Source organism: Oreochromis aureus, linkage group 8, assembly GCF_013358895.1.
Source record: "Oreochromis aureus strain Israel breed Guangdong linkage group 8, ZZ_aureus, whole genome shotgun sequence".
In the NCBI taxonomy this organism is placed as follows: domain Eukaryota; kingdom Metazoa; phylum Chordata; class Actinopteri; order Cichliformes; family Cichlidae; genus Oreochromis; species Oreochromis aureus.
In genome coordinates this window covers 7,390,947-7,409,030 of record NC_052949.1, presented here as the reverse complement: position 1 = coordinate 7,409,030, position 18,084 = coordinate 7,390,947, and the positions used below count along the sequence as shown (strand labels likewise).

The following is an 18,084-nucleotide window of genomic DNA, read 5'->3' as shown; positions in this document are numbered from 1 at the left end:
TATTCTTGTGCTTTGTAAGCAGAGATATGAAGCTGTGACCTCATGTTTTTTTTAAGCCAATTTTTCTTCTTACGGCTGGTCACTTTAGGGGTTGCCACAATGGATCATCTGCCTCCATCCCACCCTAGCAATCCTCCTCCATCACACCAACCTTTTGCATGCCCTCCTTCATTACATTCATGAATTTTTTCTGTGATCTTCCTCTTCTGCTGCTGCCTGGCAGCTCGATATTAATCATCCCTTGTCTAGTAAATCCAACATCATCCAACTTATGGAGCACACATACTGATAACACTCAATATTACCCCTTTGATTACTTCTTTAAACTCACAATTCTGACACTCTCTTCAATTTCACAACACTGTTTGCATACTCTTCCTTCAAGATTATTCCCACTCCATTTCTCCTCCTATCTACACCATGGTAGAACATTTTAAATCCACCTCCAATACTCTTGGCATCACTTCCCTGCCATCTGGTCTCAAAATATATCTACCTTCCTTCTCTCCATTACATCAGCTAGCTCGCTACTTTTCCCAATCATATTCTGTACATTTAAAGTCCGTACTCTCACCTCCACACTCCCGCATTAACCTTCTGTTTCCACTGGAACCCTGTTGGACAAAAGCACCAGAGGTGGTCTTGGTTAACCCAGGACCTGACTGATTGGGTGTGGAAATTTTATTCTTGATAATCCGCATGTTTGATTTGGAAATGATTTTATGCCAGTTGCCCTTCCTGATACAACCGTACCATGTATCCGTCACTGTTTGGCTAGGTTTAAGCAACAAACCGCATAGTAATCTTTATTAAAAGGTTAGGTTTGGGTTTAAAATAAAATTTCAACTATGTTAAATGTTTTACAAAGTCTTTCTGGCAGAAAACCTTTAAAACAAAAATATGGGTGAAGTTAACAATTATATATATGTAGGCAGAGTGTTGAAACGCCAAATCTAATGGCTCAGAAGAGCTAGAGGAGGCAATATTAGTTATCAGCTAATAACATAATATATAGGAATATAATAACAATTTTTATCACTACAGCTGGTTCACAGACTTCTTGTACAAGCTGTACCACACAGAGAGCCATTCATTTAGTCAGAGAATTCCTTTAAAATCCAAAATGGTACCACTGTGCATACATGTTTGAGAGGTCCAGTTTGGCAAGTGGAATTAGTGGAGGTGATGCCTCACAGGCAGCCAGCTACAGCTTTCTATGTAAGCACATCTGTCAATCAAAATAGTCACACCGCTAAATTTCAGCCTTAAAAAAGTTGAAACAGGTAAGATATAAAAAAAAAAAAAAAAAAAAATCAACACCCTAGTTGGAGCCAGGCTCATGTGGCCATTAGAGGAACTGCAAGTGTTGGCACTTGCTCTTTATTTTTTAGCCTTGCAGTTTGCCAATTGGTCAACGTATAAAACTGCTCTAGCTTACAAGATAGTGACATAATTTGGAAATTCAAAGGAGACTCTATTTATAGTTAAAATAACCAGAACAAATCTGTCGTTTTGTCAGATTGTCAGTTACACCCAGATATAAGGTATTGCTTCCCTGACACAATAAGATTCCTCCCCCCCAAACACACACACACACTTGTCTGTTTGACTTGCCACAGTCTCTATTTAATGACTCCATGTGGTGAAGGCAGACAGATAAATGAGGGTAAATTGAAAGTAAACTCACACCGGGAAAATGGCATGCTGTGGAGGAAGGGACATAAGAGAGCTGATTAACTGAATTGACACAAATGATTAAAATGGAATAATAATAATAATGATAATAGGCACATGCACTCTCAGAAACACCAATGCAGCTTTTCTTTTTTTGTTTGCAGATAATTGTCTTGCACTGTATTGAGTATCACTGGATTGATGGATACGTGTAGCAGACATTACATGAAAATGGAAATGCTGCAAATCTAACAAATTAACCAGATGACCAAGCTGATGGCACTAGATACCCACCCTAAACCAACTGAAAACACCAGCGACAAGTTAGTCTTGGTCTTTACACAAAGAAACCTTCACATGTCTCGTGTCATATATTTGCAGGTCTGTTGGGCAGCACCCGTTTCATCGGCTCTTCCCGAAACTACAGCACCCTGCTGTTGGAGGAGGAAGCTGGGCTGCTGTATGTGGGAGGCAGAGGAGCACTCTACGCTCTCAACACATCCAGCATCTCCACACCTGCAAACCTCACAGTGAGTGCCAAGATGCTGAGAAACACATAATTGCTGATGTTAAGACAGAAACGGTAAAGCCCATTTCACGAGTTTTTCTCCCATTCGAAGGAGGAGAAACCAATAATAGCCTTAAGCAGATTGAACAAATCCCATTGTGTTCCACCAATTTTATGGCTATCGGATTAAATGCACCAGGCATTTATTCAAGGGTTACTGAAGTGAGTCAGAACTTAGTGACGCAGCCAGAAAATTAAGTCTGCTGTCCTTCTCTTTTTCTCCTCCTGTTTATCACACACATACACACACATACTTTCTTCTCTCTATCTCTTACTTTCTTTTCTATCTATAGGGCTTTTTATTTATCTGTTTGCCTCTCTTTATTTATTTAGCTTACAGAGTCATCCTTATTACCCTCCCATTGTTTGCAGATTGATTGGGATGCTTCCCCTGAACAGAAGAAGCAGTGCCTAAACAAAGGCAGAGACAATCAGGTAAAAGGCTGCAGCTTTGTTTTCTTCTCGGAAAATTCTCCCATCTTTATTTATTAGGTTAATATTGGAGAGCACGAGTGCAACTGCTCCATTTTGTGATGCGCAGATTGCTTGTGACAGCAACAAAGCATTCAATCCTTTCAGTTGTTTTGTAATTTAGTTTCCTTGAAACCCTGAGACACTAAACTGGAGGTTGAGGATTTAAAATAAATGGCACTCATTCATTCATTCATTATTTTTATAAATTAGCCCATATACATTAAGTAGAGGTTTTCTTCATCTTTTATTTGCTGTAGAGCAAACACAAAACAAGATGTCGCTAGAAAGGTCTGAAACTTCTGATTGACTGGGATTTTTTTTTTGGCAAAACCATCTCAAAGAATAGTGTGATAAAGAGAAATGGAGTGGCGGTTCTCTGGGTGAAAATGCCTTGTTGATGCCAAAGGTCAGAGGAGAATGGCCAAACTGCCTAAAGCTGAGAGGAAATAACAGCTTGTTACAAACAAGGTATGCAGGAGAGGATCAGAAGACCACAGTGGGTCCCATTCCTGTCAACTAAGAACAGGAAACTCAGGCTAGAATACACAATAGAAGATTGGAACAATGTTACCTGGTCTGAAGAGCTACGTTTGAATGTCGCAGCAGAAATCGTGACTCATCAGCCGTTGTTTAAAAGCCAGAGCGTATCTGACTATTGTTGCTGACCATGTCCATCCCTTTATGACCACAGGATATCCACCTTCTGATGGTTGCATCCAGCCATGAAATGCCATGTAACAAAGCTCTAATTATCTCATACTGGTTTCTTGAACAGGACGATGAGTTCAGTGTGCTCAAACTGGCCATGACAGTCTCAATCCAATAGAGCACATTTGGGATGTGGTGGAACTGGAGATTCACATCATGGATGTGAAGCAAAAAATCTGCAGTGGCTGTGTGATGCTATATCGTCAGTATGGACCAAAATCTCACAGAAATGTGTCCAGAACTTTGTTGAATCTGTGCCACAAAGGAATAAGACAGTTCTGGGGGATCCAAACTGGTACTAGCAAGGTGAACCTGTGTGCTTTCCAGTTTGGGCTGCCTTAGCTGGTGAATTTTATTGAATGTAGACAGATTAGCACCTACTCCATTTAAAACAGTCATATTTTAGAAAAAAAGTTGCCAATAGATTCTCATGATGACCAGTGACAGGGATCATCTGTATCTCATGAAAGAAAACATATTTCCCCATAAACCTTCAGAATAAGAGCTTCCTGTTTCTGGAACCTATTACCATTAGATGTATTACTGAGTGACTCTTACCACTTCCTTGCAAGCAGTCTTAAAAATTTGTTAAAAAACCAACCAGACCTGTCATCATGCTTAGCTAGTGCATATTTGCCTTGCTTTTTCCAGCTTTGTCAGTTTGCCTCCTTTATGGCTTTTTCTTTGTTATCAATAATGTAATGAGAGTTTATGCAACTTCTTTTGAACTGCCTGTGCTGTCTAATAGTATTAATGTCATCTGTATTGCATTTGATTTATTTTGCATGCTTATTTCTCTGCTCTCTAAAGCTTTTCCTCCCTATCTTTGAAAGGTTATTCTTTTATGTTTGATTGTTTTTAACACCCGGGAAACAAATTGATTGATTGATTAATATGTATTGCCGCTGAGAAAAACAAGCAGATACACAACAATAAACAAATCACTTCTTTTTACTGTTCTCTGCAGACAGAGTGTTACAACCACATCCGCTTTCTGCAGCGATACAATGAGACCCACCTGTACGTCTGTGGAACGAACGCCTTCAGACCGCTCTGTGCTTATATCGTAAGAGATCCTGGGATTTTTTTATGTCAAGTAAAATTGTGACAAGAATTGAAATGAAACAACTTATTATGTGTTCTCAATCTTTTTTTACAAGGATGCAGAGCGGTTCAGCTTCTCCTCAGGTTTTGAGGAAGGCAGAGACAGGTGTCCGTATGACCCAGCAAAGGGATTCACCGGCCTCATCGTAGGTAAGTCCAAATTTAATTGATTTTATTCTATAAACCATCCTGCATTATGTTTGTCCTTGGGGATCTTATTTGTAAAGGCCTCTGGGCAGTAAAGGTTTACTGTTCTCACACATTATGGTGGCATAGTGGTGCTGAGGTTAGCACATGTTTGGAAGGAGGTTCTGAGTTTTAATCTGCTGCTCATCTGTGGAATTTACAATTAAATCCATGAAATATTGATTTCCCATCCTCACCACTCCATTGGTGTCCTGGCTCTGCACTAAATTGGTTTATACATTGGTTTATTTGTCTCCATCTGCACTTACTGCCACCTGAGAATCACCTCAACTTAACTTGGATGTATTTGGACACAGAAAAAAATTCACCAGCTGGAGGGAGAACGGAGGTTCAAGCCTAGAACCATCTTGCTGTGAGGGGACAATGCAAACCTCTGTAACAGCATGTTGCTGATATGCATATACACAACATATTACATACTTTTTTTTAAATTTAACTTGAATACTTAGTAGAACTCTAAAATCTAAGAATGAATGCAATTTCCATCCAGCAGTTCTCTGTGCCTCCAGTCTTTTTCTTGATTTTTTGCCTCATAATCCTGTTGCTCTCCTCGTATTCATTTCCATTTATGACTTTTTGAAGTAGTTTTGGATTTGACATTTTGCTTGCCCTTTGCCAGAATGATTTGCTTTGCTGTCTCATCAACACGTCAGCAAATGACCTTGACTTTTTGGATTAAAGCTCTGGAATCTGGACTTTCACAGTAATTTCCTGTATCCTGCATTTGGGTTCTCTTTCACAGTCTGTCACCTGATTCTGCACTTTAAAATCCATAAGAAAAGTTATGGAAAAGATTTTATATTGTTTATCATGCTGATGTCATAGTTTTGAATGAAACTTTGAAGGAAAAACTCAAATCCATTTTCAAATACTTTGTTAGAACTGTGCTACTGTGAGGTTATAATTAGGCCCAGTGCAGTGTTTTTAAGACTTCTAACGTCATCATACTAAGGGTCTGTGAAGACTCATCAAATCACAGTGGACCCAGAAGGGCAAGGGGAACTTGTGGGATTTGCTTCAAATGCAAGCAAGGTCACAATTACGTGATTTTTACCAACTCAAACTGCTTAAGTCTTTAATTAGTTTTGCTGGAAATGTGAATGCTCCCTCATGTATAGTTGCTTGACAACCATTATGAACATTTGTAAGGATTACAGCAAGCGTTAACTGTGCAAAAGTGCACCCTGATTTTTGGATTAGATCACACTTTTAGATGTAGCATAGATAATCAAACACTCTCTTTATTAGACAGTTTAAGCATGCTAAATTTTGTCTAATTATTGTTACAAATACACAAGTCATAGGTCATACTGTTCCCACTTCCTCTGCACTCCACTGAATGCTTTCATTTACATGTGATTAAACTTTGATATCTCAATATCTTTCTTTTTTAATCCATTTGCCACCATTGCATGCTTTTATTCTTTTAATTAGATGGCGAGATGTTCACAGCCTCTCAGTACGAGTTTCGCAGCTCTCCAGATATTCGCCGAAACTTTCCATTCCCCACACTCAGGACAGAGGAGGCGCCCACTCGGTGGCTTCTGGGTAAATATAATCATTCATATGTATGTGCATAATAGCTGCTGTAAGACACTAGTTCAAAGGGATGGTGTCCTTTTTCCAAATATTTAAATTAGATTTTAAATTGGATTTAACTAAAAGCGGTAAAAAGGCAACATACCAAATGTAATTTGGTATGTTGCCTCTTAAAGTAAGTTGCTTCTTAAAAACTATTTATTCTTGTGTTGAATTTTTTTTCTCTGGATGGACAGAATAGACAAATAGACGTGATGGATAATGTGACATATCTAGCATACAGCAGTATTGTATCTCATCTTCTGTAACAGCACTCTGTGAACTCAGTTTTCCATTTCATTTCAATCCATTTTAAACGACCTCACACTCAAACAAGATCTTGATATTTTTTGTATATATATTTTTTTCTTTGCATAGTAGAGTTTGAACTTGCATTTGTGCATGCAGTGGCAGTTTGTGTTCATGTTGTTCAGAAGTGTCCCCGAGTCCAACAGACTTTTCTGTCTGATACTGGTTTTCTTGAATAGTTTATTGAATCCAATATTCATTGCAGTTTCATATTGAGAAACATCATTTTTAAGCTATCAAACTATTTGCCGCATACATTACAGAGTCGAAACTTCTTCATTTCTATTCTGAATGAGTCAGCCTCTTTTCCTGCTTTTAAAAAAAAATCCCATCAAGTTAGCAATGAATGTAATCAGTTGTATAATCGCAGTTGTGGGTTTAGATTTTTTTTTAGTATTGCATTACTTTTCTGCCTATTTGTGTGCAAAAATAAAATAAATAATAATAATAAAACATTTTATTTATAGTTGCCTTTCAAGACACTCAAGGACACCTTACAAGCAATTAAACTGCAAATTGTTTATTTATTATCTGCCTTTCATACAGCATTCCTGTGTTTTGGGTAGTGGGGTTGCATTTCCTCTTTCAGTAGAATATTAATAGACCAAACCTCATTGCTATGTTGCACATTTTTATTACATCAGATGTTTTTTGTCATAAAAAAACAACAGATTCACTTGTAGAATAAGAATCACAAGGAAAAAAAATTGCACCGCATTGCAGCTCTAACTGACTTGGTTGTGGTGGTTCAATCATACTTAAAGGCTCCATCTTTAGTTTCCAAGGAGACACTTTCTAGGCTGCTAATAGGTTTCTTTTTGGACATGTGGATGTGTGCGTGTGATGTGTTTGTGTTTGTGTGCACAGAGGCAGATTTCGTGGGCTCTGTGCTGCTGAAGGAGAGCATCAACAGCACTATCGGTGATGATGACAAGATTTACTTCTTCTTCACTGAGAGAAGCCAGGAGCAGATTGCCTACCCGAGCCAGACCAAGGTGTCCAGGGTCGCCAGAGTGTGCAAGGTCAGAAAGACCAGTTAGCCCAAACACTGCTATCTATAATCGCATTAATGCTTTCACTGGGTTTGAAATGGCTTTACAAGTGCCAGCAAGGTCACAGAAAGAAAGGGTTGAAACAAGGGAGGGTAAAAGTTGCCAATCATTCAAAGTGAAAAATGGTGGGATTATTGAATGGTTTATGTCAGTTGCACAGAATGAATGTAAATGGATTTCGGAGGACAATTTTGTATCTCGCTGAGCTGCCACGCTCCTCTCGCTGTAATATCAATGCTAAGTCAGCCAGCAGTTGGTCGTCTCTAATCACAGTTTCTTCACTGACAGAGGTTCTCTCTCTGTGCCACTGTTGCCAGGCAAAGTAGAAGTCCACAAACCTCCACCTCCAATGGCAAACCCTCCCCCTCACTTTATTGCCATATCCCCCTCTTCCACTCCGCCTTCTCCTGCTCTTCTTCCTCTACTTCCCATCTCACCTCATTTCACTTGCTGTCAGCATTCCCAGTCTAGACAGCATGCCCAGCAACCATTCCTAGAGGTTACTCTTGCTCCTTTTCCTCACGCTTGTCATTTATTTTAGCCATTCATGGTGGTATAATTACCATCACGGTGTGCTTTTGTGGGCATCAAAAGAATAAGTCAAAGACTCAGCTGGTGAAATGATGCAGTTGTGTTTCACTTTGTGTGATCCTGTGAAAAGGATTTAAGTGAATGAATGAGAGAACACTAACAGGAAAACCTACTGAGCAGGAAATTTTTCAAAGATTTTGACATGGTGTGAATTTCCTGTTAAGTATTTGTAGAGTTTTGTTTCCTTTTTTAAATATATCATTTACTAATGTTCATACTTTCATTATTATTTTTCTTTGGCTTTTTTCCCTCTAAGTTGTGCTTCCTTATCTCCTCTGTCCTACGTCATCTTAGTTTCAATTCCTAAAATGCAACAGGAGGAGAGAGGACAGAAGGAAAGAAGTGGTTTGCCAGAAGAGCTGTACTTGAGGTTTCACAGGTTTATAGAGGCATGGAATGGAATATGCTGGAAAATATACAGTAAATAATCACTGGAGAGTGATATTGTAAAATACAGCAGTAGTTGATTGTTTTGTTTGTGTATAACAAAAGAATTTATGGTGCAGCTGTGCCACACGTCAATTTTAATTGATATCTCTTTAATATGAGGATGCCGTCTTTCTCAAATCCACACGCTTCTGCTCTGTCTCCTCAAAAAAACCCAAAATACATGATTTCACAATATAGCTGAAATGACCAAAGTATATGGGGAATGGTGCAGCAAGTCTTTCAACTTGTAAGAGGCAGGTCAGTGCAGTATTGCAGGCAGTTCAGAGGCAGTGTAAGTCCGATTACATTAGCAATCTATCTGAAATAAGCCTGTTGTGCATTCTAACAAGGATGCATCTGTTTCAACGGTCAACAAAAACTTCAACAAAGCCAGAAACAACAACTGCTGTTTACAAAGTTTAGTAGTGCCTTGCAATGTAAGAACTTTGTACTTCCCAGCCACTTTAAAGATCAAAAATTTTTGGCTTGATCCACCCATAAAACTGATGTATATTTACATGAGTGCTGATTATGATTTGACAAGACATATAAATGAAGACCTCAAAGCTGTGATTTTTGACTCCAGGGGAGTAAGAGAGCAGCATCAGCGCTCCCAAACAGCAGGCGGTTCAGGAAGGTGAAAAGTAACACGAAGAAAAAAGAGAGGCTTCTGTGTTCTCGGAGGCTACATGATTTTAAAACGTTTTGCCTCTGATACCCTAATTAATGCTTCTCACAGAGTCCAGTTCAGGTTTAGCATTAATTAAAATTCTGATACCTGCTTTTTAAAGCCCAACCGTGCACAAGAAGTTAATGACAGGATGTCAAGTTGGAACGCTGATTGCTCACACGCTGTGTGTTTTCCTCGATATTCATTTATTCATCCATAAATAAATTATCTGAAACATATGGGGTAGCTTGAAAACTTTGAAGCTTTTTTCTTTTTTGTTTTTACTTATTCTGCTCCATTCTCAGTGTGACTGGAATTTTCATAGACTTGTCTCTCATGAGAACCACAATTTGCTTATTCTCAGTGTGGACTTTTTGACCTTGTGCTGCTCATAGTTTTATAATAATGTTTCTAAGCGTATCTTGGGAAGATGTTATTGCGGACACTGACATGAATGCAATGTGGCTTCAAAGAGAAGCCAAAAGAAGCTAAAGTTTGTTCGTCTCCCTTCATCACACACACATTTAAATCCTTGACGTGCTTCAAGATGTTGAAGCTTGAAGCACGGTGCAGGAATTGTTGAATTATTGTTTGAGAGCATAAAGCTTCACAATCAAATGGTGTAAACCATTTTACGATACCAGTACTTTAACCATCACAGAATTGTGTTTCAATTAAAGTAAGCTTACTGTTTTATTTTGAAAATATGCACTTTGATTTAGTTTTTTAAGATGTTCTTTCTGCCTTTGCATCATTTCCTGTCTCATCTGTGTCCATATTTGCCCTTTTCTTTTGTTCCAGATTGTCTTCTGTATGTACTCAAGCACTTCAACTTTCCCCCAACTTTATACTTTTATTGTTTTCTTTTTCCATTTCACTTTTCTTTCTTCCATAGTTTTGTACATCTCTTCGTACTTGGAATTGCTCTATTTGGCCTCTGACTGAACTGCTTGTTGCCTGGCTGACCAAACGTATACTAAATATTACTATGCCATTTATATACTACACTCAAAGTAATGGCTCTCAGGGGAATCCAAAATTTTAATCAAAAGAGGAAACAAGCAGCCAGCGAAACACACAATAGAGCACAGTACAACTATAAGGAACTCTGGAAACATTGACAAACAAGATGAGTTGAGTGTACTACAGAGCAAGCTATGTTCAGCAAAAAGTCAGAATTTTCTATGTCACAAAATTGGCTGTCTTTTTATGTGGTTAAATCACCATGGTAACATGTGCTGAATGCATAACCTAGTCAGGATGAGGCTATGGTCAGTTTCAGCTTAAAATAGGTTTTCAGTGCATTTGTTAAACCTACTATAGATTCTCTGCTGGGTGAATGTGTCATGTATGTGTAAGTTTTTAAGCAATATATTACTGACATCATGAGTTAAGTAAAAACTGTCATACTTGACTCTACTCTGCTGTTAAGTCTGTTTTGCACTGCTGGAATAGCAGCATTATTCTTTTGTCTTATTTCCATGGGGAATAAGTAACAGGGATGGAACACACATGCATTTCGGGTAAACAGCATTTATTTGACATTGATGTGTCAAGTTTTAATTGTGTGACAGCAATGGCACAGTTAATGGTGTAGAGAAAATGACTAATAGTGCTTAAAAGTGCCAGTTTTTTAATTCATTTTTCATATAGGCTCATAGTCCACATTAAATTCCCTTAATAGGGAGTAATAAATGATCTGGCTCTGTGAGTGTTGGACTGGCATCACAGCGTCCAGGATGTACGCTGTCTCTCACACCATGAAAGCTGGGAAATGTTCCAGCCCCCTTTGACTACTAAGTTGGATGAATGGTTGAAAAAATAGAGATAAATGGGTGGACAGAGGGTGAGTGAATGATTACCGGTGTCCAGGTAATTTTATTCTTACAATACAAACAGCAGCAGCATGAGTTTGTTGCTTTTCAATTATGTATACAGTACACAGGCAGTCTGGACACTATTTTCGCTGTAAGAGTTCATTGAAAAAAATGCCTCATGCTTTGGATCTTTTAGTATGAAAAACAGGTTGCTAAAGGTTTAAACACCCAGTATTGATTTTCACATCGCTGTCTGCTGTTGGTCTTTTCCCTGAGTGTCTCTGCTGCTTTGCTGAAAAAACATATCATTTTATTTCTATTAAAATGATTCTCAAGGACTTCTGTTGAGGTTATTTCTCTCTCTTTTTGTCCTGTTTCCACTGGCATTGAATAATAAAGTTGTAAAATACCCCAATAACCCTGTGTTGCTGCACGCTTTTGTCCCAAAAGCTCATTAAACAAATGCAGGGAGCTCATTTTTGAGCATTTCTTGCTCTCTTACTTTTTAAACCCATATACACACTCACTTGTCTTCATCCTCACTGGATTCGAAAGAAGTCATTTCTGGAAATAAGGTCTGGGCTCTTCCTCTCCCTTCACCAGCACTGTGGAGATGTCAGAGCAGTCGAGTGTAATAACTCAGTCTGAACTAGGCCACAGCAGCCCATGCAGATGTCGAGTGGTCCCCAGCTCAGCCCCCATGGCAGCCAGGCATCACGCTGGTTGATGGCAGATCCACAGATAGTGACGGCTCTGGCAGTAGCCTCTGGCCTGAAACCACTGACGACTTGCCATTTTTGAGTTGCCTAACCGGTTGTCCTCTTCTGCTTCTCACTTCCCAGCCAGACAGCTTCTACTTCCTCGCCAGTCATGGCCTACTTTAACAAAGAAGAGACATGATGACATGAAAACAAGACCTTTGCAAAAAGCAGAAATAGGCGCCAGTTTGACATTATTTAGCATTTTGTCTTTCTATACATCTCCAGTAAAGAGACAGGCGTTGTAGTTTTAAGTTGTTGGGGTTGTATTTTGAGAATAAACTGCAGCACAGGCTCATCTAGGGTTAATTCCCCCTCTGGTATATCTTCTATGCTTGGATTCTTCACTATTACTGCCTTAAATTTACCTCATGACAGCCCAGTGACCCTGACTGTGCGTTGATTGACAGAGACTGTAATCTGCCACTGCATCCCTTTAGCTCTTCCCACCGTAATAACCTGCTATCATCTCTGTAAGAAATGCTTATTTGTTGCTTTCAAGTCTCTACAGATTTCCTTCTGTCAAATGAATGAAATTTAAAGACTGGATTCATCTGTCTGCACTCCTTTTCGTCTCTTCTTTCATTCGTCTTGTGCCATAAATTGAATTGGTATTATTGACAGAACCGCTCCTAAGGTTTTAAGTGTATATCTTATGTTGATTTACTTTGGCTTTCTTGTGTGGGAGGCCAATGCAGGCAGAGGCTTTTGATGAACAACAGATGTCCCCTAAAGCCACAAATAAAGAAAGATGAGAACCTCTAATACAGACAAACAAAGAAAAAATCTTCTCCATCTCTTTTTTCATCTTATCTAAATGAGGTGTGCCAAATTACTCTTTTAGGGAGAAAAATGTCTTACAGCCTTACCTCCCACTGCTTCTGAAATGCAATCAGAGAAATGTGCTACACTAGGGACACTGAGTTTGAATACCAACATTCAGCTCCTCCCTATATATTCATTATATCTGCATAATCTGTACAATACAATTGGATCTAATCCTTTTCTTATATAAATGAACTGTTTGTGCATCACTCGCATCATTAAAGTCATTGTGTTGTTTATCTTTGCATCAATTAATTCCTGCTCTGTCTCCTCTCTCTGCAGACTGACTGGGGAGGCCAGAGGACTTTGCAGAGGAAGTGGACCTCGTTCCTCAAGGCCAGAATGGTGTGCTCAGTCCCAGAGTATGAGCTGCACCTCAATATCCTGCGTGACGTGTTCGTCCTGCAGGAGCGAGACGCTCGCAGCAGCATTTTTTATGGTGTCTTTGGTCTGGAATGGTAAGATCTGATTTTGGTTCATTTATGCTATTATCAAATATTATCAAATATTAACTTACAAACCCAAACATCTGAGAACATTTGTAGAATTCATGCAAAGATCCAAACTTTAAGAACAATTTTCAGAATATTTCTTTATATAGAGCATCAACTTCCTGAAAATAACTACTGAGAGCCAAACTCAAAGCTCTCAGCACCCATTCCATATGGGCAGCAAACAATTTTATGGCTTTGAACCATAGATGGGTGTCTGAGAAGTGAAGTGACGAAGAGTGAAAAATGAATCTGCAAACTTTTTAATGGTTACCAAGGGCGCAGCTTCTCTAAGAAGTCTATGAGAAAATGTCCTGTCTTTGCTGTTAGTGTGGCCTCAGTAGACTGTTTTGTGAGAAGTCTACAGTCTCAGCTGCCCAATTCCAAGTATTAATATATGTAACATGGTATTTAATTGGTGCATTATGGTCCCTACATTACTGTAAAACTAAAAAAAAAGTCATCTGTCACTGTCTTTAGTTTTCTGTCAGATCTTGTATAGACTTGGCAATAGCTAAAATGTTTAACTTTTCTAATATTTGGTGTCACTGTGTCATTATATCTAATTAATGGCTGAGGAAAGGAACTTACTTAATTCTCCAGTATTTTTAAACCAATCAAAAGTCTTGACCAAGAAATAGTTTTCCCAGCCTGTTTTTGTGGTGCTGTCATTGGTATTTATTAGCTTAATGAGGTACTGTAATTGAGCTGTTTTAAAAATCATTGTTAAAATGTGGTCAATTATGCACAAAGTTAAAACGTTTAATAATCACTCAGTGGGATGAGATGGTCAGATTCAGGATTTCAGGAGCTCGAGTCCAGTGAGCTGAAGCCTTAAAACTAAGGTTAAATGTAATGGAATACAGTGCAGTGTGTGTAGGAGGGGATCCCATAAATCTGAATGCTTATCTGCATTTCTCTTCTCTGAACTCAGTCAAGTAGTTTTAAAGTGGAATGTGCAGCATGTGAAAACAGAATATATCTGCAGTCAAACACTGTTTGCTCAGTGGTTTTCCTGTTTTTCAGGTGGCTTAATTATACAGACTTTTTTGTTTTCTGTTTATTTTGTTGTTTCTGAGCTACTTAGGTTTTAAATTTAAAAAGAAAGGTTTTAATGGATAACCTGCCCGCCTCTGAGTATCACACTAATTTACAATTTAAACACTCATTTAAACATTCAGCTCTGAAAAAAAAAATCTATTTGGAAGCAGAAAGCGAACAGATGTGAGTGTGTAAAACTTGGGACTGTGCCAGTGTGTCCGCCTGTACTTGGATGGCCAAAACTATGTGGACACTACACCCAATAATGACCGTTATTCTGTTACTATAAGAGGTAATGCAGCCTAGCCGAGGGGACAATCTTCTAATCAGACACAAGAGGTTTAGTGAGGACCAGGACTCGTGGGATAAAGTCTAACTCGCACCTTTCGGATGTTTAAGTTCATTCTAAAGATTTTGAATGAGGTTGTCAGAGCTCTGAGCAGACAATCCAAGTTCTTTTACACCAAAAGGGGAAAATAATTTCTTTATGAATTTGATTAGTGCAACAGTGGAAGTGCAATATTGCATTAAGATGTAAAAAACAGAGAAACAAAAATGTGATATTCAGCTGGAAGTAAACGTGATGTTAATTCCTCTTTTGAGAGACCACAAGATCTATTTTATTCAGATGATGAACGAAATGATGTTTTCTCCCCAAACATCTAATTCAGAGATTAACTAATCAACCAATAATCCTTTAACACGACTCACTGAAGTCATTAAATTAAGTAAAACTGCTTGTGGTTTGTGCTTCTCTGTTTTGGGTATTTGCTGCTTTTCCCTGTGTTATGTCATCGCATATTAAATATTGTTGGATTTTACACTGGCTGTCAGACAAATCCAGCCATTTCAAGATATCTTTTGGTGCGCTGGATCTTTTCTCTACATTCTGACACCGTCAAGATTAGATGATTGATCGTAAAAGTAATCAGCAGATTAACTGATAATGAGGAAAAAGTCATTATTTCAAATCCTAGGTGAGTTCTTATCAACAGAAAAGCAGCCAAGCTGTGGTGAGAGCTGATGTGTGTGTGCGCGTGGGTGTGTGTGTGAGGATGACGACTGCCAATGGAAAATGTGATGTGATCTGAGTGTGTGTTTATGCTGATATGCAGAGTCATGCTGCATAAAACTGTCCCAGGGGTGTTTAGATTCTGATGGTGAGGATAGCATTGCAATGAGACATGTATTATCTATTTCTCCCTTTGCTTCTCTCCATTTTTCCACTGCTGTAGTTTAGTGCATACAAGCATGTGTCCTCTCATTCACTGCAGCAGCTGCTCATTCTTTCCTTCTTTTTTGCCCTTCATTTCTTTTGTCTTTTTTCACTTTTGATCACTTTCTTTCATTCTTTCTTTATTGCTAGCTTCTTTTCTTTTTTGTTGTTTGGTGGATTTTAGGCCGGGGCAAAAAAGGTCCTGGGTTCAAATCCCCCATCTGGCTGCGGTCTTTCTGTCTGTCTGTTTCTTTCTCCCACAGTCCAAAGACATGCAGTTAGTGGGGCTAGCTTAGTTGTTGTGAATGGTGTGTGTCTCTCTGCATTAGCTCTGACTAGACTGGAGACCTGTCCAGGGTGTACCTTGCCTGTCGCCCTATGATAGCTGGAATAGGTTCCAGCTGCCTGACAACCCTGAATAGGATAAACAGAAGATTGATGTATAGTTTCTTTCTTCATTGGTTGCCAACTTTCTTTCTTTTTCTCTTGTTTCTTGGTTGTTGCTTTCATGTTTTTTATCTCTCTGTCTTGATTACTCTAGCTTTCCATCTTTTGTGGTTTGTAGTTTTCTAGGTGTCCTATTTAGTTGCTGGCTTTCTTACTTTTTTCTTTTTTGGTTGCGTTCATTCTGTCTTTTGTCTTTTGTTGCTTTTAATTTCTTTCTTTGGCCGTTTCCACACTAATATGTTGAAAACGCATCTTTTTCTCTCCGTTTTGGCCTTCCGTCCACACTGAGACGGTGTTTTCGGTCAAGGAAAACAGAGCGTTTTGAAAACGCTCTCCAAAGTGGATACATCTGAAAACGCAGTTTTCTCATTGCAGTGTGCACAGCGAACCCGGAGCCTTTTCGAAAACGATGACACATTTTAGTCATGTGATGCAGTCATGTGACCAATTAAACTAAGATATCGGAGGGCATTACTCAGCAGTTGTTTTGTTTGCTCTCAATTGTGACAGCCCTATGAAAGATTAATATCAGTTTGTACATGCTCCAGATAGCTTTTCTTCAAATTCTTTATGTCTCACTCGTTTTTGCAACTTTGTACTTTTGTGTTACTCGCAGCAACAACTCCACCTCGTTGTCAGTCCATTTAAAAAACTCGGTGCTTTTTAAATGGACTGACATTTTGCCACAACGTTTCAAAGAGCTGGAAAGTAAATAAACGGCAGGCAGAAATCAGGCAGGTTGAATTGTCTTGCGTTTCACGCATGCGCAGTACTGGAACGTAAGTACTTTCAGCCGTTTCAATGTGGACGCACAACTCTGTGAAAACGCATGAAAACGATAGTGTGGACGCGGAGCATTTTCAGACGTATACGCCGTTTTCAAATTTATCCGGGCTAGTGTAGCCCTTCTTATAGCCTACATAGCCTTTCTTTCTTTCTTTGTTATTACACATGTGTGAGTAGTAGTCATCACTATGCATCAGACTCACATGTGTAAGAATGACTAATCCCCTGAGGTGTACTTCCTGGCAGTTTCAAGACACATTCTGGTCTCAGTTCGCTCTTATTTTCCTCACTTTGATGCTTTTGAGGACTCTGATGACTACACAATGGCCTAAAGAATGTGACAAAGACATTTTCCACCCATTACTAATCTCACCTTTAGGGCTCAAGGTTAAGGTTTACCTGGTTTGCAACTAATAACTCATGCTGTTGGACAAAATCTTTTTCTCACAGCTGCAGGACCAAAACCACAAATAGGTTGTTTTATTTATGACTCACAAGGAGTAGGTATTTTTGCACTGTATGCTAGTGTTGAAAATGCATCCCTCTGGAAGAGATAAAGGGGTAAAATTACACACCTGTCAGTGACGTCACTCCCACATGCCAATGTGAAAAGGAAAAAACCCACCATAATACCGACAGTTTTCAGAGAATAAAGAGTCAGCCAGTTTACTTTTTGCCTGTCAGTGAGGCCTGATGATCTGTGATGCTTCTGAAATTCAATCCAGCAACTGCCTTTTTTCAGCTTTGAGTCATTAATCCTGAGTGTGTCCCCTGGACATGTCTTTGGGGTGTTGGGGATTGTGTTACAGGAAGAATATCAAAGCGTCTGCTATCTGCCAGTACGCCTTCTCAGATGTGCAGAAGGTTTTCGAAGGGCCGTACATGGAGGTGCAAGACTCAAAATGGAGGGAGTACACAGGAAAAGTCCCAGATCCAAGACCTGGCTCTGTAAGTTTTAATGCATTAACTTTCTCTTCACCATCATCAGCGATTGTTATGTTCTGTATTTTTAGTCATTTTTTCTGTCTATATCTTCAGTGTATAACAGATCTGCACAGGTCCCAGAACATCAACTCGTCTCGAGATCTCCCAGACAATGTCCTCACCTTTGCCAGAAGGCACCCGCTGATGGCCAAACAGGTGCACCCAATAGGTGTGCGCCCCCTCATGTTCAAAAGAAGTGTCAACTATGTCAAGATAGCAGTGCACAAAGAGCCGGCACTGGACGGAAATATTTACACTGTTCTGTTTTTGGGAACTGGTGAGTTTCATACAAGAAATTCAATAAAATGAGCAAATAAACTGCATATCTGCATTTAGCAGTGCCATGAAATAACAA

The 18,084-nt window shown here is 39.1% G+C and overlaps 1 protein-coding gene across 1 annotated transcript in view; it reads left to right on the top strand.

The window, feature by feature from the left end:
- sema4gb (sema domain, immunoglobulin domain (Ig), transmembrane domain (TM) and short cytoplasmic domain, (semaphorin) 4Gb) overlaps nucleotides 1-18,084 on the top strand; it is a 59,372-nt gene that overhangs the window by 26,941 nt on the left and 14,347 nt on the right. Inside the window, exons 3-11 of the mRNA XM_031760173.2 lie at nucleotides 2,056-2,204; nucleotides 2,615-2,677; nucleotides 4,392-4,490; nucleotides 4,585-4,678; nucleotides 6,170-6,283; nucleotides 7,490-7,644; nucleotides 13,047-13,222; nucleotides 17,555-17,693; nucleotides 17,784-18,006. Of these exons, the coding sequence (XP_031616033.1) occupies nucleotides 2,056-2,204; nucleotides 2,615-2,677; nucleotides 4,392-4,490; nucleotides 4,585-4,678; nucleotides 6,170-6,283; nucleotides 7,490-7,644; nucleotides 13,047-13,222; nucleotides 17,555-17,693; nucleotides 17,784-18,006 (1,212 nt within the window). The remainder of the gene's footprint in view (nucleotides 1-2,055; nucleotides 2,205-2,614; nucleotides 2,678-4,391; nucleotides 4,491-4,584; nucleotides 4,679-6,169; nucleotides 6,284-7,489; nucleotides 7,645-13,046; nucleotides 13,223-17,554; nucleotides 17,694-17,783; nucleotides 18,007-18,084) is intronic.